This window comes from Panthera pardus, unplaced genomic scaffold (assembly GCF_024362965.1).
Source record: "Panthera pardus isolate Hobbes unplaced genomic scaffold, ASM2436296v1 HiC_scaffold_15, whole genome shotgun sequence".
In the NCBI taxonomy this organism is placed as follows: domain Eukaryota; kingdom Metazoa; phylum Chordata; class Mammalia; order Carnivora; family Felidae; genus Panthera; species Panthera pardus.
The window spans coordinates 52,817,353-52,837,949 of NW_026526710.1; the positions used below are offsets into that span (position 1 = coordinate 52,817,353).

The window sequence follows — 20,597 nt, forward strand, 5'->3', positions numbered from 1 at the left end:
GATCTGATTCTCACCCCAGGCAGCCCAACTCTGTAGGCTTCTTGGATTCTAATGTTCCATCAGTCTGATCATTTTCTGTCTGGGTTGTGTGTGTGTTGCAGGTATGAGACTTCTCTGTTGGATTTGGTTCAATCTCTGAGTCCAAAGTCTGCTCCCAAACCTCAGCCCCATCCCTCCAGAGAAGCTGGGGCCTGGAATCACAGTACTTGCCGATTTAGTCCTCGAAAATCAATCTGGAACAAGGTGGGGGCAGGCAGGACCCCTGAAGACCTGGAGGAGAATCAAATTCTGGAAGATATCTTTTTCATTTGACATTGAAACACATGCTACAAAATTTCCATCAGAAATGTGTGGGCTTCTTTATGTACTGATCTAGAGTGTTAAATCATTTGATGGCAAAGTAACCGTGTCTCTCCCATACTAGCATCCTGTTGTGTATTGAACACAGAAATCATTCTACGAACCCGGAGTGGTTTTGGTCAGACCAATCAGTAGGTAACACATTAAGGGGTTATGGAGGTGGAGGGTAGTATCTTTTCTAGGCCAAGCCTTGTCATATTCAGCCTGATTTCAAGAGTGTTTCCTTCTCAATACTTTATTGGAAAAGGTTGGCTTTCTTTCGTATACAAGGAGAACGTTTTCACTGAAAGATCCCTCTGATTTCAAAGTAGCCCCTTTGTAACATAGCAGTTTCAGAAAGACCCTTTACCTCTCCTTTACCTCTGTTCCCTCACTGCCTGCCTCTATGTACGCGTAGCCATTGAATCCCAAGTTGGAGCTCCTGTGCCTATGCTCACAAGCAACCCTGGGGACTAATTGTGAGCCGGTATCAGTAGTCATCAGCCCAGCAGCTGCCCATCCCTCAACCAAGGGCACAATGGGCTAGAGGGAGGGACCCACCCAACCCTTGGAAACCAGCATTAAATCACACAACAGAGTGACTACCCTCAGGAAATAAAATGGAGGCACAGGCCTAAAGTGCTTTTCCTGCCGTCCACCCATTTCCCAGGATAAATAAGAGCAATATCTCAGTACGTCTTATTGGCCCAAGTGTCTATATTCTTCACTCTTCGGAACTGCCCATGGCTGTATCTGGGGAAGATGGCAGAGCTAGAGAGGGGCATCAGCTACCACAGGCTGATAGGCTCTCCCTGGGCCTCCCTCCTACCTCTGAGGATCAAAGGCCCTGGTGACCAGGCCTTTTATGTGCTCTGCTCAGGATCACTGTCCCACTGTCCCATGACCTCAAAGAACCATCTCTACTTGCCAGATTCTCCTTCACCACCCCAGGCAGAGTCTCTCCATCTTTCCCACTGGGCCTCCATTTGACCCGAGAAGGCCTGTGGGAGAAGTACACTTGAGGCCTCGTTTTCTCTCTGTTCTCCTATTCAGCAGAGCTCTTGAGATGGGTCCTTCAGCTTACAATGGGCTCTGGTGGGCACTCATGCTGATCGGCAGCATGATAAGCCCGGTAGAGCCAGTGAGTTTAAAACTTCCCAGTCATTAGAAGCAAGGGGAAAATGTGTCCCCAGATGTGTATGCTCAATGACTTTATTTGATCTGGAAAGTGTTGCTTTTTTTCTCTCCCTTTCACCAGTCCCAGGCTTGAAGTAGGACCAAGAGTCTTTGTCAGTTAGTGAGTGTTGGTAGCCAAAGTCAGGCCACCCAGTGTAAACTGCATTTAGTGAGCCTGCATGGCCTTATCAAAACTAGATTATTTAAACCTACAAAAGCCTTGTTAAGCAGATTCCTCATCTGAATAGATCTAAATTTCACCGTCTCTTCAGGCTGAGGCCCTATCATCTCTACTCAGCCTTCCTTTACTTGGGTCTTTTTGTTCTTTGGAAAAAAGAATGGAACCTACCAATACCATATCCTTAATTCGAGGTCAAGATTAACTAGGTTTAGGCATTCAACTGAAAGTTTGAAAAAATACTACCAATTACAATGTCCTTTTAAAATTCACCCCTGTGAGAGTAACTGAGTCCATTTCATCCCATTTCAAAAAGGGTTTGGAGTTTCTTTTGGTGTGGCAGAAGGGGTAGAAGCTGAGAGCCCTCAGCCATTTTCTCAATTAAATTTAAGTTTCCAGAACTTTCTTTTCCTTGCCCCAGGTGTCATGAGTACCTTAAGTACATCCCCCCTTGGATCAGCCATAACTACACTCTCCCGTTTGGACGCCGGTGTCTTTACAGCTCTCCAGAGTAAGAGGGTGCCAGAAGGACCAAGAAAAGGATTATGATTTCTTTAAGAAGCTTGTTTGCCTTTAGAAGAATCATAAGTGAGATTTAAGCTGAGGTCTTTTGGGGTGAGTCTATCACATGCCACAGATTGGAGTTTAACTGCTTCTTTACCTCCCCCTGCATGAGCAATTTGGAAGAGCCAAGATCAATTTTCAGCAGAGCATCAATCAACATACTTTTCATATGCTACATTCCGCCACCAGTTGCCTTTCTGTATCCTGTGGGCATTTCCTGTGTGTCAGGGCAGTAGGATGTGAATTTGTGTCTAATCCAGTATCTTCCTTATGAATTGAACAGTGTATGTTAACATCTTACTCTGTCTTGGAGATACATATGTGGAGATACATATATATATGAAAAGGTTCTTGTAGGACCTCGAGGCTGTTGTAGAGCCTGGACGCTTGACCTAATTGCAGATATCGTATGGAAAGAGGAGCAGACACAGAGGGGTCAGGCTTTCTTCCTGGTAAAGTACTCCCAAAGTGACTGCCTCCAGCTGCTTCCTCAAAGCAAGACTGGATACGTATTAGGAGAGCTGCACATAGGGCCACAACATTGCCTACCCTGCTACCCACTATTCTGTGAGAGAAAAAAACAACCAGTGTTTGCAAAATGGGAAAAGGCAAAGTATGTCCACCAAAGCTCCCTACAAGGGCCCAAAGTGCCTGATTTAGGAAACTAAGGTTAATCAAGGAAAAGCTTTTGCTGACAGTCATCCTTCCTGGAGGCACACTTGTGTTCATCCAAACAGACCCCATGGTGGGGACTTCTCTAGAAAACCCCAAACGTCATGGGGAAGGAGGGGCCCTCTCCTTCAGAGCTGCCCTTGGCACTTGGCGCAGCTCCCAGCACCTGGCTCCTACGAGAGATTTGCTAGCCAGAGACTCTGGGAAGCAATAGGCCTAAAGGAGAGAGCCGGATGAAGTCTGCGGTCATTAATGAGGTGGAGAGGCTACAGCAGACTCCTCCCAGCTCGTGCTTTAGCCTCACCTCAGTGCATATTGTTTCTAATGTGGGCAACTGTTCATATACGTGAGAGATTTTAAGTTAATCAGTTATCTCCATGGCTATTCTCCTCATGTGGTTGTGGTATTGAATCATCCCTTCGACACCCCTCCTCAGATCTGTGAGGCGTAGCTTGGAAGCAAGAGCAGCACCACAAGTTATCAAAATGTTGTTTTCCTCAGTATGTGTTAAACATCAGGAGCGTGGGTCAGCTCAGAGAGAGGAAACAGTTTGCCACAAACTGTTAGGTTTTCCTGGTTGACTCCAACCCACTCCCATCACGTGGACCCCAAGTCTCCTCTAGGCTGTGTGGTTGCTGGAAAGGAAGTTTCAATTTACGTGCACCCCTGAGTCCCTTCCACGTGCCTGTCACCCAAATTGTTCAGCAAGGAAGGACTATCACAGCACTCAGACACAGGAAAAATGGTCCTGTCTAGGTGGCTTTAAGTGCTAAGAGATGCTGGGGAGGGCTTGTGTGCCTGAAATGCCCAGTTTTGAGATCAGACTCGTGGGTCCAATTAACAGCCAGAGACTCTATCCTGCCCCTTTTTCCCCAGGTCAATCTGGCACCTCCCCCTGATCAAGGGGACTGCAGGTATCCCTCAGAGGAGGAGGTGGCAAGACCACAGTCCTCACTCAACCAGCTCCGAGCCCTGTGCGCCATCTTGTTCAATGCTTCTGATATTTGTACTTTTAAAAAATCATTTCAGGGGGGCGCTTGGGTGGCTCAGTCGGTTAAGCATCCGACTCTTGATTTCGACTCAGGTCATGATCTCACAGTTCGGGAGTTCAAGCTCCATGTCAGGCTCCACACCGACGGGGCGGAGCCTGCTTGGGATTCTCTCTGTGCTTCTCCCCCGCTCGCTTGCTCTCTCTCTAAAAGTAAATAAACTTTAAAAAAATAATAAAAATACAAAACCATTTTAGTATATAAGTGTCTCTTGTAAGCCACCTTTAATTCTTCGTGGAATGAGGACAGGGAAACATGTACGCGTGCCTAAGTGTTCAGCATGTTATCTTGTGCACCGATAACGAACATGAGGCCTGACCGACCCTAACTGAGGCCATCGCCCAGTAAAGAATAGAATTCCAACTCAGAATCTGGGGGTGGGAGGGCCATTACTCCCTTCTCCCCCCTCTGTCTTCCGGTCAAACCCGAGTAGTAACGAGTCCTCCTCCTACTCCTCAATCTGCCCCCTCCGCCCTCTCTGCTGACACGTCTCTAGGACAACAGTCTCTGTGTTGGGCTCCCTGCTAGATGGCCTGGACTCATCCTTGAAAGAGTGACTTAACCCTCTTTGCCTCGCTCTTATCTTTAAATGGGGATCGTGACAGAGGCTACCTCGGAATTGTCGTGAAGGTGCAGCGAGCATGTCGAGCGCTCAGCACAGGTAAATAAGCACTCCTAAGGGTTACCTGTTAACTTTTCTCCGTGAAGCAGCCAGGGTCATCTTGCCATGTCACGCCCTGGTTAAAGCGTTGGAAAGTTCCAGTACTTCATTTCCTATTGCGCTTAAGAGGGAGCGTGGCCTTGTGAGCATTAATGCACGAGGCTCTTCATGGTTTGGCCCCTTCATTTCCCTGCTGTTTCTTTCTCTTGACTTCTGTGCTCCAACCACTGTGAACTTCCATAGTTACTGAAGGCAGCGTGATATCCTTCTCGCGAGCTTCTCATGAGCTTTCTTAGCTCTCTGTATATCCTCTATCACAACACTTACTGTGCTAGGACTGCCTGTTTATCTGTTCCCTCCTTTAGATGGTAGGCCCCATGGTGGCCAGAATAAGATGCTGGTCTTAGCCATCACTCAGTCCCAAGAAAGGAGCATGATTCCTGGCACGTTACAGACTCTCATCATTATCAGTTAGATGGATAGGTAGGTGCAAGGGTGGAAGGGAGGGAAGGAGAGAAGGAAGAAATTAAACAGATGTGTGCCTCCAAAGTTCAGTACCCTGAATACTCCAGGCTGCTTGCACCTCTCTCACAGGGAGAAAGAGAGGGCTGTACTGAGGGGTCTGGGGACATTCTATTGCTCCCTCTCTATTCCCACACTGACTCACATTTTCTCTCCAAATAAATCTAAGACTTAACAACTTTTCCTGTTTAAAAACCCAAAGGACTCCACGATGCTTACAGGGCAAGGAGCATGCACTTTAGAGTGACCTACCAGGACTCAGCATCTGACCCCACCTCCCTCATCCACCTCACCTCCCTCCTCTCTCTGCTCTATTCACCTTTCCAACTCACAGCTATTGGCCACCTCCCAAAGACGCTGCTCTTTGCCATCTGTGTGGCTTTTCCACATCTCTGTCTCACGGATGACTTTCCCAGACCTAGCTCAGCTGTCACCGCTTCCATATTCTCCTGATCCCTCCGGGCATCCTTATAGACTCTCTGCTTCTGCTAATGCTCCAGAGAACCTTCTGTCCTATCCCACCTCAAACTGTGCTGTATTGTCTTGTGTACTGTTTGTCTCCCTATTAGCATGCTGAGTGTCCAAAGACGACAAATATTGACCTTGGAATCAACTCAGCCCTACCACTTGTGAGATGTACACATTTAGACAAGTTATACTTTATAAATTTAAACTTTATTATAAAGTTAAACCTTACAGAGGCACGTGGATGGCTCAGTCCATTGAGCATCTGACTCTTCATATCGGCTCAGGTCATGATCCCAGGGTCATGGGATTGAGCCCCGCGTAGGGACTCCGTGGTGAGCGTGGAGCCTGCTTAGAATTCTCTCTCTCTCCTTCTGCCTCTCTCCCCCACTTGCACTCGCTAGCTGCCTCTCTTTCAAATAAAATGAAGTTAAACTTTATCAATTATACTTTCTAAGCCTCAAATACAGTAATTTATAAAATCATTTATAAAAAGGGGGTGGTAATTCCTACCCTATGAGTTGGTGCCTCGAACGCTGACCTAGCCCGGGAAAAGTAGCCCAGAGGAAAACTAGAATGATTCGGCAAAGATGCCCATGCAAGGAGGCTGAGGCAGGGTGTTCAGTGGAGGCAGAGGGGGCTCCCTGGAATATAGGGACCAGAAGTCCCAGGAACAAAGAGCAGTGTTGGGGTGCGGGAGACAAGAGGCGTTCGGCCGGAAGACCAGGGCCCGTCCCATCTGAGATCTGCACAAGGCATGGGCGCCGGCCCCTCCCTCCCCTTCCTCTGCGGTCCATAGCTGGGCAGCCTTGGCCCGCACCTCACTGGCACTACCGCACAGACAACAGCCCCTGCCTGACCGCCACCAGGATGTCCAAGGCCCACGGTCCTTCACCTGTGCTGCAGTTATAAGCCCTGGTATCCCTGCTCTTTGTCCTTCTCTTCGCCTGTGCTGAGACGAGGGGCTGGAGGAAGGGAAGGCCAGCTGTCCTGCCTCTTGTCGCTGCCAGCCAAGACACCATGAACCCCCCCAGCCCTGGCTTTCAGTGTCCTCCTCCCAGCTGGAGGTGATTTAAGCTTGTTGGATTTATATAACATTGGGAAATGGTAAACTGTGTAAATTTGCTATGTTTTCCAGGGACAGTTATTTATGGAGAGGCATTTTTAACTCAAGTGCAGAAGTGTTAAATCATTATAATAAATTCATGCTATTCAGACTTTCTTACATTGTAATAAATTTTTTCTAAGCATGAATGAGGAGATCCATGATTCCTCTAATATACTATTATGTATTTCTTCTCAAAATGACACAACTTACTATATCAACGTGGAGAATAAGAGAAGGAGATTTACTGCGATGGAGGGGAAAAGGTTGAGTAACAATGAGTGTGAGAAGGGTGTCGGGAGCAGTGACCCCAGGCAGAACTTCTCCCTGCCTCTCTGCTTGCCATGCACCTGCTGGGAGGAGAAGCAGGTGCAGCCCCAGCAGGGGAGGGCCAGCTAGGGCTGCGACCCCCAAATCTCCCAGCTGAGCTTAGGAAAAGAGCAGAGAAATGGGTAGGGGCCCCGGGGCTTCCGTCCCACCCTATGCAGGGGGAGGTGCCGGAGTGGGCGGTCTCCGAAAGGAAAAGCCCCCTGGTCTTCCAAAACCTTCAGTCCCGCGTGGAGAGTGGCCCTGCACACGGCCCTCTCCTCACCTGTCTCCCACCTTTCTCCTCACCTGGATGCTCACCTGGACCAGAGGGTTCGTACCTTTCATCAGATCCCCAAAGTTCAGGACACATTGGTCTTCAGTAAGCTCTGAGGCCTTTTGTGATCGTCCACTATGCACTAGGCAAAGTCCAACGACATCGGTTCTGACCACCAGCAGCACACAGGCGCTCCTTCGAGCTGCAGTTAAGAGCTCCCAGAGGCCAGAACAACAGCCCCTGGGAGGGAGACTTCCATCAGGATCTTCCCAGAGACAGGGCACTTTTGCTGGGCGAGGGCAAGGACAGGAGGGTGTCCCAGGCAGAGGAGGAGCAGTGTGTCAAAGGCATGGAGACAGAGCCCCCCAAAGTAAGCTCACGCGGACAGTGTTGAATGCTAGGCCTGGTGTTCAAAGTCGGAGGAGTGGTGGGGTCCAGTGGAAAGACACCCACATAGGTTCCAACTATCGCTGCTTCCCTGCTGCCTGTCACCTCCCCAGCTGGGGCTCCCAGATCCCTCCTTAGTAGGGAAGGAAGAGGGAAATTGGCCCCTCCAATGCCCGGTCCAAGTGGCTGACAGCTGTCTTCAGGCTGACCCAGCTAATTCCAAACTGGCCACCTGTTTTTTTTTTTTTTTCCATTTTATTTTGAAGTCAGACTTACAGAGAAGTTTTGGAAATACCGCAAAGAATTCCTGTATACCCTTCACCCATATTCCCCAAGTGTTAACATGGTAACTCATTTGCTTCATCATTCACTCTTTCCCACACGTAAATAAACACATCTATTATTACCTTTTTCCTGAAGTATTTGAGAGTAAGTTGCACACATAATCCTCTCTAATAGTTTGGCATGTATTTCCTAAAAACAAGGACATTCTCTTACATAACCACAGTACAGTGATCAAAATCGGGAAGTTAACATTAACACAGTGCCATTATCTAATCTACAGACCTTAATCGACATGTTGCCAGATTTCCTTATTAACTTTCTAAGTTTCCTTTCCTTAAATATCTTTTTAACAAAGGAAAAACAATGCTGGCTCAGAATCATACGTTGCATTTAGCTATTGTGTCTCTCTAAGATGAGTACGATCCACTTGTTTGGTTTTTTTTTAAGCTTATTTATTTATTTTTGAGAGAAATTGCAAGCAGGGTAGGGGCAGAGAGAGGTGGAGAGAGAATCCCAAGCAGCCTCCACCCTGTCAGCGCAGAGCCCAACTCGGGGCTCGAACTCATGAACGGTGAGATCATGACCTGAGCCGAAATCAAGAGTTAGCCACTTAACCGACCGAGCCCCCAGGCATCCCTACAACCCATTTGTTTTATAAAATGTTCCCCAATTTGGGTTTGTCTGATGTTTTCGTATGATTAAATTCGGGTGACGCGTTTTCAGCAGAAGTAGGTAATGTTGTGTCCTTCTCAGCACATCATACCAGGAGGCCCATGACAGCTATTTCCTTCATTCCAGGGCATATTAATGTTAATCACACGGTTAAGGTACAACTGTACAGTTATTAACCTTTCCTTTGTAACGTATTAGTCTGGGAAGGGGGGGGGGGGTACTTTGAGACTATGTAGATATTGTTTCCCTTCTACCTTTTACCCACGAGTTTCAGCATCCTCTGATGATTCGGCACATTCCATTTAAATCCTAGTCTTCTGCTGGGTTCTGACTACCCTCTTTGACCAGCCCAGTACTAGACAAGAGATTGGAAAAGGAGACAGCTCATTTCTCTTCATCAGGGACTTCAGCTAGGGAGGGAGCCACATACACAGAGCAGCACAGAACAGCGTGGGAACAGGGCCCGGTGACGTGGTCCCCACTCGGAGGTCAACAGGAGGTCACAGAAGAGGTGCTCAGCCTGATCTAGAGCCCCCTGGAGCAATGAACCCTGAACCAAGGGCAGGGAGAATGTGAATGGTCAGAAACCTGGAACAACATGAGAATCTGTGTCCATAAGACATCTGTGAGGGCCCCAACAAGAACTTTTCCCAAATGCCTATCATCCCCCCAGCTCCCAGTAATGAGAAGACCAGAACCATCGGGCTATCTTCTAATCCCTGTGCAGAGCTGGGGCAAGATGGAGCCGAGGGGCCTTGCTGGGAGTGTGCCAGGCCTGGGCTGCTTCAGAAGGGGTGCATGGGAGGCATCCTCCCTACACCACTCTGCTTCTCATTCATTTGGCAACCATTGTCGAGCTCCTTCTATGTGCCAGACCTTGCGTGCAATGCCAAAGGCCCTAATACCTCAAGTAGTTCTTGATTAAAGGGGATACCTTGAGCCCAGAGGCATCTTAAGGTTGCCCAGCGCTCAGGATGAGGCGGCAAGTGTCAAGACTTGCTTCAACTTCCTCCCAGAGTGGAGAGCAGGATAAAGTGGCGGGGAAAACACTGTTCTTTTCTCTCATTCGGGTAGCTCTTATCTCAAGAGCTAGGCTGAGGGCTTTCACAGCCTCCCTCCTCTGCCCTCTCTCTTCTCCAGGGCCCTTCCCAGCACTTAGCAGAGAGCTGGACCAAATCCTTGAGACCCAGGCACCGGCTCACTTCTGCAGAGGAGGAAACTGAGGCAGAGGCCTGAAGCCTTTCCAGGACAATCCTGCTTCCACCCTTCCCGTGGCTAGGTTGTGTGTCTGTGTGAGCCTTGGGAATACAGTCAGCGAAGAGGCTTCTGAGTGAAGAGTCGTGATGCAAGTGCCTGGAATGGGTAGCCTCTTCCAAAGTAATACAGCGATTACAAGCACAGAATCTGCCAGCAGGGGACCAGGGCTCACACCCCAGCTCTGCCGTACCGGTGACTTTCAGTACACAGCCGAAGCTCCTCTGTAAAACCGGGTCCAGGGTTATCGGGAAGACAACTGGGATGGCATCAGTGAAGTAGCCAGGACAGTGTCTGGGTCATCAGTGGTGGGGGGAGGTTGTTTTTAAACAAGGCCCTGCATCTTCCCCAGCATATTCCCCGCCTACCTAAGACATCTGACAGTTCTTCAGAATGTCTGCCCATGGGCCCCTCCCTTGGGGCTCACCCTCCAGCGCCCAGCCCAAGTGTCTCCTCCCTAGACTTGGCCCCTTGCCTTCCATCCTCAGGGTCGCCCCAAGCCCTGCACCACACTATTCCGCAGTTGTCTTTGTCAGGGAACCTCATATGGGGGAATGAGTGCAGCTGATTTTTATTCTGGGCCCCATTACTTTCTTGCAGTGGCATTTTGGGCAAGTTACTTACCTTCCCCAAGCCTCTTACTGTGATTCACGTGGAGACTCTGGAAACCAGAAGAATCCTCATACCTCAATTAGTGGAGTACGGGGCCCTCAGAAATGGTTACATTTTCCCCCTTGATTTTGAGTGGTGGAGAACCAGTTTGCATCGATCTTGTAAGTTTGTTTATAGTTTTCTGCAGAGTTCAGTGTACTGGGGTAAACAAAGCTGTCACGAACTCAAAAGGTTTTGAACCTCAAGTGGCTACATCAACTATTAATAAATATTCCATTTATGAATTTCCTCTCCTTGTTAAGAATAAAAGCTAACTGGGTCTTTGGGTTTTCTATCTCCCTCCAGGCTCCCCCTCTGTCCCCACCACCAGCAAGTGTTCCTAGGCAGGGAGAACTATGGATTCATTAGCAACACGCTCAGTAATGTGTCACTCATTCATTCATCTCTAAGAACCCCAGCTCCAGCCCCGCTGATGAAGGAGGGGAGGAAAGGAAAGGACTGGTACCTGAGTCAACATAGATGACGCCATTTCCTAAAGGTGAAATTGGGTTGTTGAGAAAACCTCAAGAAGAAGCAGGGAGGTGGGAGGCAGGACACAAGCGTTGGAGGAAGTGGCTGTGAGGAGGATTCACAGCCCCGGGAGGCGGGATGCAGAGATTAAGAGCATCGCAGACGGACGGCCCTGGGCTTGAACCCTGACTCTGGGTCATCTGGGCAAGGGACCGCCCCTCGCTGAGCCTGTTTCCTCATCTGTAAAATAGGGACAAAAACACTCACCTCAGAGAATTATGGGAGATTCTAATTAACTCCACACAGGGGCTGGCTCAGAGCAGCACCCATAAGTGGTAGCTACAGCCATGGCTCAAAGAGCCCAACTGATGAGGGTGACCTCTTCCCAACCAGTGGGGGTCCTGAGCAGCCCTGGGCCTGCTGGGAATCCCACAGACCAGCTGCTGGAGCCCGGGCCCATCACTGCTTGGCTCTGGATGTCCCCACTGAAAATGGGGACCATGGCTGAGTCCCTTATACCAAAGTACATGTACCCACGTGTACACATTTAAACAGGGTAACAGAAACAACTGATCACACTGGCCGGAAGGGGTGGCTGGATTCAGGGGTGGGAAGGCTTTTCACAGTATACTTCTTCATACTTTTTGAATTTTGTTAACTTTCCAAAAAAAAAAAAAAAAAAAACCAGGTAACATTTAAAAAATGCAAAGACCAAATTAACATGCAGCCTGAGGCCATACGAACCCAGAGGAGATCGGCTGTAGACAATAACAGCCACAGTGGCGCCAGGAGCGCTCCTGGGAGAAAGGGCAAAGAAAGGAAGGGGCATAGGAGCAGCAGCTAATTGGGGTCCCTGGAAGAGTGTGAACAGCGAGAGACAGAGGTGTGTGCCCTCAGCATGACAGCAATTCTCTGGGAGTGTTGCAGGGCTGACTGGACCATGAGAAGATGGCTTACGGTGGTCTGATGTCAAGTTCAAGCTGGCCTCAGTTGAGACACGAATTGTCAATGGAATGGAGCTACAGAAAGGGAAGAAGAGGACTGGAGCCTGAACTACTCATTCTGAGTATCTGTAGTGTGCTGTAGAAGAATTTATAACTCAGACTCCTTGGGGTAGGATGTAGCTGTGCATGGCTGTGTCCCATTCACTCCTCACAACTCTTGTGAGTGGTGGTGGTGGTAGTATTATCCCCAGTTTAGAGAGAAGGAGATTGAGGCTCAGAGAGGTTAGGTGACTTTTCCAAAGTGGCACGGAAGATATTTGAGTGAACTGGGATTTGCATCTGGTCAGACGTCAAAGCCCATGCCTTCTTCACCTTGATACACAGGTCTCTAAGCCTCCTCCTGGTCTGGGCAAATCTTGTGTGGACCCCCACAAAGGGTGCAAGCCCAGAGGGGGGTGTTGGGAGCTCCCGAAGGGATGAGGAGTTAGGCTAGCATGAGGGAAGAGGAGATGGGGTGATAAGGAAGGGCCTGGGGTGCTGGGGCTGGCTGTCAGGCTCCCCAGCGCTCACCAGCCAGACCTGAAGCCCAGACGCTGAGGGGATGGCGGAGAAGGCAGGTAACCAAAGGGAGGACTCGCAGGGAGAAGGGAGGGCAGCTTAGAGAAACAGACAGAGGGGCAGACAGAGGGAAGTCTCAAGTAAAAAGCCTATACTTGCAAACACTCATCTGAGGGGAAGGGAGTGTTGGCTACACACTCATTCCAAATGTGCTATTATTACTTAAAAAGCATTTCCAGGACACCCACCACTTTGGAACATGCCTTCAGTTGTCTGAAGTCTGTGCTTTCCTCCCCCCCCCCCCCTTCCTTCCTCCCTTCCTTCCTTCCCTCGTTCGTTCTTGCAGGCAGTGAATCAACAGTGACTGAAAGCCCAACTGCCAGCAACGAATGGTCTACGAAGGTGCGATGTCAATGGCCGCTAATAATTTTTGCACGGGGGTGGATTCCATTTTGTGAGATAGACAGATGGTATTCACAGCGAAGTCTGGTATGTCACCTTGGGCAGGGCTGGGTTCCTGAGCTCACTGCCCAGATGTCCCATAACTGCCTTACCCTTGTGGAGAATGCTCCTTTGGGTTCAACCGGGTATAATTCCAACACTGGCCCAGCAGACCTCATGCCAGAGGGAGCATAGAGTCACCCGGCCCGGCGACAGCAGAGCTTGGAAGGCAGGTGGAAGGAGGACCCGGAGGCACTCGTGTGGGTGGGGAAGCTCTGCTGTGTCTGTGTCTCACTGTACTCGGTGTACGGGAGTGCGTGGGATCCAGCTCAGAATAGGAAAAATGTCAGATCTTTATAAAAACCCAGAAGGAGACGGGAGCTATTAACTACGAGTTCTCAGTAAACATATTCTTTTCATATTAGCCTCACAGAGAAAGAAAGGGGGAAGGGAGAGAAGAGAAAAGTGAGCACAAAGAGTGGATGAAGAGCTGAAGGCTTTAGAAAGTCACCAGGAACAGGGGCTGGAGGGGGGCCTGGGGAGTCTAACCAGGAGCCAGCACCTACCCTTGGGTAAGGCTGGGGGAGGCCACGGGTTCCCCCAACAGCTGCAGCAAGGATGCGGCCGTCCCACAGGCCATGGCCGGCCTCTAGACATCAGTGCTGCCTCAGAAAGGTTGAGGGCAAGCCAAGATATCTACCGATGAAATGACTTGATATCCGGGATTTGCTTCAAAATAATTCATTAGTTGATGTATGTTAAAGCCAGGTGGTACATGGAGGTTCTTTATGCAAATACCTCTACTTTTCATTATGCCTGAAATAACAAAATGGTGATAACAAGCAAAAAGTCTTTCATTTATTTATTTATTTATTTATTTATTTATTTATTTTGAGAGAGAAAGAGGTGGAGGGAGGGGCAGAGAAAGAGAGGGAGAGAGAGAACCTCAAGCGGGCTCCTTGCTGTCAGCGCAGAGCGTGACGCAGGGCTCAATCCCACAAACCGTAAGATCATGACCGGAGCCAAGCGCAAGAGTCAGACGCTTAACTGACTGAGCCACCCAGGCGCCCCAGCAGAAGTCTTAACTGGAGGAGCTAAGAAGAGATCACAAACTGCAGGTAGAATGCTAGCAGAGGAATATAAGCCATAGGATACAGGCAGAAATTAATGAGATTTGTGTCTTGGGTTTTCTTAAATAACACTGCAAAACAGGGGTTCTTAGCCAGGAAATGATGTGGGATGGACTCTGAACTCCCTGTAATTGTGGGCAAAGTGACCTGATAGTTTTCGGCAAGATTTCAAAGAATCTGCGACTTTCCCCCAGAGGTTAATAAACTGTATTCTCTCTCAAATATTCTATGCATTCATTAGTCACTTGGTGTGTGGTTTTAAGTAGAGGATTATTTTCTAGAACTGGCATATTCACATCTGAGCCCTGTGTTTTTGTCTCTTCTCTCAGTCAACCATACCTGGAACAGAGCAAAACTGGCCAACCCCCTTCACAGCCCAGCTCCCTAGGGGCAGCTCCCAGGGCCCCCACTGTCCCTGAGCCTCAGCAGTGGAGGTTGGGGGAAAGCTATGCCCGAGAGAAGGGCAGTCAGGGGGGAGGGGAGGCCAGTGAGGCCCTCTGGGGTCCGAGAGAGGCAGGGGGAAGTGGTGTGAAGGCCGTCATCCTCTGACAGACTCACTGGCTTTTGGCTGCGAATGTCCAACAGAAAGCATGGTTTCGAATAGTCTGAGGCACAAAAGCCCAGAGAATTCCTTAGGAAACACCTTCCCGGTCCTCACAGGGTAGCACAACACCCGGTGTGACGTGACTCATCCCCCTTGCCATGAATTCTTTCAAGGAGTCCAGCTCCCCACAAGCTCCCCAGAATGGGCCAAGCAGCCCATCCATCACCCGTCCTCATAGCCTGGTGGACAGGGAAAGTGGGGTTAGTTTAGGGAACACTGAGGGTCTCATCTTGGAGCCATCTCCACAGTTAAGTCAAGGCTTGCAGGCCTGCCCCATTTCCTGATACATTCAGGCGAACATTTCACAAGCTCGTGTGAGAAACGGGGACTTGGCCCTTGGCCTTGGGAACAGAGGATGGAACACGGGGTCCAGGTGTGACTCTGGAGCTGGGGCTCTGATCTCTGCTATCAACTCACTTCAGAGAAGACATCTGAGGGCTGAAGCCATTCCCCACTCTCCCACAGGAGGGCACAGACAGACCGACAAGGACTCTTGTCTCCCAGCGCTCCTGCCTTCTTCCCCGGGCCAGGCACCGAAGCCGGGAGGCTTGCCTGCCCCCTCAGGTGGAAAGAGATGGAGAAGCTCGGTGGACTCTGCCCATTCCCAGAGCAGGCTGCAGGACCGAGGGTAGTGAGACAGGCTAGAGAAGTTCTGTCCCAGGACACAGCCTGATGAAGGCTTGTGGCTGACGTGCCTCTTTCTGAGCTCTCACCTCAGAAAGACCTGCTCCCTCCTTGCCACCTCTCCACCCCAAGTCCTGGTTCCCATCCTTCTTCCTTTGGAAACCCCACCCCAACCCCCCCCCCCCCCCCCCCGCCCTCAACACACACATTTCTTCTCAACCCTCCTCTGGCTTTCAGGGTTCAGACACCTCTCTCAAGGGAGAGAGGTGGGAGCACTCCAGGAAGCTCCTCCCTCTACACCCCCTTCCACCAGAACCGTGACTCTGAGGGCGTCCTCCAGAACTCAGTTTTCTCCATCTATGCAAACTGTCAACACAGTGGAAGGTGCAGGACCAAGAGAAAATGCTTGCTGGGAAGTTTAGGACTGTGTCCTCATCCTTCCTTTACTGTGGTCCCTGCCTCCACTGCCTCCTTCCCAAACTCCTCACAGTGCTTCACACTCTCCACCCCCCGCCCGCCCCCCCCCAAGCTCAGGTCAGGTGGCCTCAGTTTCCTCTTGTCAGGGAGGAAAGAGGGACTTTGTTGTGTCTGGGCACTGTGGCCTTTCCTGCCCAGGAACCAAAAGAATGGGGCTGCAATGGAGACTTCCAGAGACACCCCACCAGTTGAGAGATGTTTCATAGTGTGCAACAGGGCCTCCTTTTATTGCCCCCATTGCCTCCCAGAAAGGACTCCAACCGTGGGCCAGGAGAGCACACAGACTCCATGGGGAGCAGGACCAGGCTACTTCCAGTGGGTCAGCCTTGGGGTTTCAAGACACAGCTGGCCAGATTCCGAGAAGCACAGACCATCGAAGAGTCTCGTTTTGATTTTTTCTTTTAAACTGTGCTTTATTTAGGGCTAAGCTGGAGAAAGCGTCATCCAATAGTTACAGAAGGTTACAAGGAGTTTTAGGGAGTTGAGTGTGAAAAGAGCAGTTGTACTGAACTGCGGCTGTTTTTTTTTTTTTTTTTTTACAACATCTGGACATCCTAAAAGGAGGAGCCAAGAGAAAGAAAAAGAAAATTTAAAAAATAATAATTAACTAACAAAATAGACAGAAAGAAAGGAAGGGCAGGAGGCCTAAGAGGAACCAGACATTTGTTCTTCTAAAGCAAAAAAAGGGGAAAATGGTAGGTCCATGAGCCTCCTGGCCTCCAGATGACCCGGACATCAATGAGAGGAGGGTATCAAGGCAGAATGCCAAAGCAAGTCTTCCCAACGGTGCAAATAAATTATAATAAATATGTTATACTTTAAAATATATGTGTTCTTAAATAATTCAGTGTTTTTTCTGATTCTGAGTTTTTTAAGCAATGTCTTTTTTAACTGCTCTAAAGTCATTTACCAAAGATAAATATCGTGCTTTCATTAAATAGTTTTCCTTGTTTTTTTTCTCTATCATTACAATTAAAAGTCCTACAAAATATGCAAATTTATTTACAGAAAAACAGAGCCGGCATCATTTAAACATCCCTGTTTTTCAAAATTCCTTGTAAACAGTTTCAGAAATTCTTCAAAGATTGTTTATTTTTCTCTCTCTTGTTTAAGGTTTTTGTGTGTGTGTGTGTTGTTTAGTTGTTTTAAGATGAATTTCCCAGGTCTCCCTTGCCCGGAAAGTCTCTGGAGCAAGCATGGAAGGCGAGTGAAGCGGCAGGTGTCGAGGGCTTGCGGAGAGCGGGCGAGCGCGCGCAGCTCCCGAGCGAAGCAGGCGAGGGCGGGGCGGCGGCTTTCCCGCGATGGCGCGGCCCCCACCGGCGGTGCGCGGCCAGGAGCCCGCAGGTCTGGGCGAGTCCGGCCTGGCCCTCGGGGTCCACGGCGTCCGACAGCACTCGCGGGGAGAAGGGATCGATGCTCAGTCTAAACTCTACAAAAGTACAGTCCTACAACATCTGGGATTTTAGCAGTAACGCTAACTTCTATAGGTTTTTTTTTTCCTTTTTTATTTTTTTTTTATTTTTTGCTTTCCTCTAATTTTTCTTCTATTATATAGGTATTTTAAACTTCTCCTTTTTAAAATTCTGTACAACTATTATGATTTTAAGAGGGGGAAGAGTTAGAAGCATTTACAGACTTTTCACAACAATTATCTTGCCTTGTAAGTCCCTTTTGTCCCCTCCTTGTTTTCTCACACTTCACGGTTAATGAGTTTTAATATTTTTGTTGCTTTCCCCAAATATCCACCATTTTGTTCATCTTAACAGCTCCATCCAGACATATAATACAGAAAACCATAGGAAAGTGTCATAGACTTGAACGAGGGTAATCAAAGCGCCTCTCAAAGTATCAAAGAACTATTACCTTGCTGTTTTAAAAGCATTGAAGCATTATTTTTCCTTTTTTTTTGTTTTTGTTTTTTTTTGGTTTTTTTTTTGTTTTTTTTTTTTTATTACATTTTTCATAGAATCGCTCTAAGCTGTTTCAAGAACAGCCATGAGGCAGGAAGGAGGTTTTCCTCCATCCCCCTCTATTGGGCATAGAGCTACACAGCTGCAATAAAAAGTTTGGTCCTTTGGTCCCTAAATAGCTAAAGGAATGACAGATAGAGATGCTCAGCGGCGGCCTCCCCGCCGCCCCCTGGGGACCAGGCCCCACCACACCGCTCGCCCCAGCCTGCCTCAGGCGCCCATGGGCTGGAAAAGCCCCGGGGATCGGTAAGCAGCGTCTCTTCCCTCTTCCCAGCCTTTCAGCCTCCCCATCTGGTCTCAAGTTATTTTGTTTTAAAGTTGCCTTTTTTGTGTTTTTTTTTTTCTCATTTTTCTTCATCATCTTCTTCTTTGTGTCATATATATTTTTCCCCCAAACACGTGCCCTCTGAACTCCACAGACGCTATACTTTCCTTGAAGAAATGTTACAGTCACAGAGAGTGTCTGGAGTCTTCAGCTTGATTGATATTGGCTGATATGTCAAAGGTGTCATCCAACAGTTCTCATTTATAAATATATATAGAGAGAGGTTTGTTTTTTAATGTAGCCCGTTCAGCATCCTGCCCTAAAATGAAGAAAATCAGGGCTGATTAAGTCAAGAGAGGAAAGACAAAATGCATCCAAACACCAAAAAGGACCCTGCCTCAGGGGTTAGGGTGGGAGCTTTGGGGGATGGCGGGAGGGAGGGGAGAGACCAATATGAGAATTAGTCATGATCATGATACATAGAAAAGAAATCGACTCTTCTATTCAGAGTAAGAAACCACTGGAGGTCTAGTGGCGATGGTTGTAGCTGAGGTTTGGTTGCTGGGAGAGGGGTCTCGATTTGGGTTCCTTTAGAGTTCTGGAATGGGGGGATGGCTAGGTCTAAAGGAAAAATTTGGGACTGTGGGATATGAATTCACAATTAAACCGATGTCTGAGGGATCTAGCCCAGATACAATATGTATACAGAAGCCTAGCAAACAAGATAGCAAAAAAATCTAGCAGCCCAGCCCATTCCTCCCCTGCTCGAGGAAAAGAAGACATCCGTGACATGAATTTCGCTGAACCTTTGCCCAGTTTCCAGCCAACAGCTTCTTTCCCAGGATCAGAAACTATTTGCGAGGCTATGTATATATATGTATATCTGGATATATGTGTAGAATATATTCACCTGCACATATGTGGATATACATGGATATGTGTGTATGTATATGCATAGATACACACATACACACACACACACACACATAATATTTTTCTCATACATGCCAGGGAATTTAGAGGAAATTCGGAACTTCAAGGGAGCGGATGGGAGAACCTAAAAAAGTTAGAACGGATTTCATCATCAAGCTTAAACAAATTAACTCAGTTCTCGATTTTTTGAGTGGTGAGTTTTTTTGATGTTTTGTTTTGCTTTTAAGAAAAAAAAATCATGATCTGACTAGAATCAGAAGGAGAATGCTTAATCATTGTGAATTAACAAATGAGACTCATCTCCAGTATAGCAAGCAGCTTTCACTTATACATGGGGGTGACTGGTTACATCAAGAGAGTTAGAACTGCAAAGCCCCCAGCTGAGGGGACAACGTCATGCGTATATCAATCCATGCTGGCAGGTTTTTCACACTGTTGATTCAACAAACAGCAAACCGTACACAGCAGTCTAAACAATTACAACACCAAATAAAATAATAATAAAATTAAAAAACACTTGTCAAGGACCCTTTTTCAGTTGTAAACAAAAAGGTGCATTTTGCTTTTGTCGGTACTGTTTTTTCCAAACCAACCAAAAAGCCCCCCCCCAACCCCCGGTCCCCCACCTCCCCTCCCCACATTTAATTTAGCAGAAGTGGCTACAATACAAACCTTACAATTGTTACCAGGCTCTCTCTCAGAGGCCTCTGGCTTTGTACTCTAGTTTTTGGTTTAGAATTTTTTTTTTTTAAATCATTCTGTAACAGTAGAGATTTTGTTTTTGTTTTTTGTTTTTGTTTTTCCTTTTGAAGTGAGATTTAAAATAGCCTAACTGGAAAAAGACCAGACCTAGGAAAATGTCAATTGAAAAAGGCCCCCAAATTTCTAGAAAAAAATAAAATCACAATATTTTCAAGTGCAAGTAAATCAACCACGCATAGATATTTTTAAGATGTTTTCCTTAATTTTAAGAAAAAAAAATAATGGTTTGCACAGTTAAATGATCCCATGTTCGATAATTCAGGAATTCATCTTTATTTTTACTATTTTTTTGTTCTTTTGTTTTGTTTTTTTCTCTATGTGACATCTAGAGAAGCATAAAAAACGCTGAACAAGAAAAACCAAACAACAGAAAGTAAAACCACTGCAAGCACCAAGAACAAAACAAAAATGAGCACAGCAAAAAAGATTGTGGCAGCACAAAAGTCAAGAAAATGCACGTGTGATCATGACTGGCCAATCATCAACTGATACAACATCCAAGAAAAACGCTCCAATCACAGCACCTCCACGAAACTTGACGGCAATTGTCATGCAACCGATTCTTAGCCTTGTTACATGACGCCATCATGTCACACTGTGAACTTTGAGTTGATTTGAACTTACGGATGGGGGACTGTTTTCTCCACTCTCATGTGATTACGTGAACTTTATTCCTAGCTCAGCGCGAGACTGTGGTGGATTTGACTGGCCCTGGTTGGGTTGTTGGAATTTGATTGAATGACAAAAGAAGAAAAGATTTATATATATATTTATATATGTAGAGAGAGAGAGAGAGAAAGAAAGAGAGGACAAGAGAGTGTGGGCAAGGGGGAGGGAAGAGGTGGGGGCAGGTTG

At 47.8% G+C, this 20,597-nt stretch overlaps 2 protein-coding genes across 51 annotated transcripts in view; one reads left to right on the forward strand and one right to left on the reverse strand.

Moving 5' to 3' along the window:
* KIAA1328 (KIAA1328 ortholog) overlaps positions 1-6,880 on the forward strand; it is a 349,319-nt gene extending 342,439 nt beyond the window's left edge. Inside the window, exon 10 of the mRNA XM_019465357.2 lies at positions 102-6,880. Coding sequence (XP_019320902.2) covers positions 102-312 — 211 coding nt within the window. The 3' untranslated portion in view covers positions 313-6,880. The remainder of the gene's footprint in view (positions 1-101) is intronic.
* Positions 6,881-16,193: 9,313 nt separating this feature from the next.
* CELF4 (CUGBP Elav-like family member 4) overlaps positions 16,194-20,597 on the reverse strand; it is a 298,339-nt gene continuing 293,935 nt past the window's right edge. For 43 of the 50 annotated variants that reach the window (XM_053902630.1, XM_053902645.1, XM_053902628.1 and 40 more), the window contains one exon: positions 16,194-18,366. Coding sequence is in view for 11 of the 50 variants with exons in the window: in XM_053902607.1 (XP_053758582.1) it covers positions 18,340-18,366 (27 nt within the window). In the remaining 39 variants the exon portion in view is untranslated. Of the gene's footprint in view, positions 18,367-20,366; positions 20,454-20,597 lie in introns of those variants that run through there. The other 7 variants (XM_053902647.1, XM_053902604.1, XM_053902600.1 and 4 more) reach the window with 2 other exon arrangements.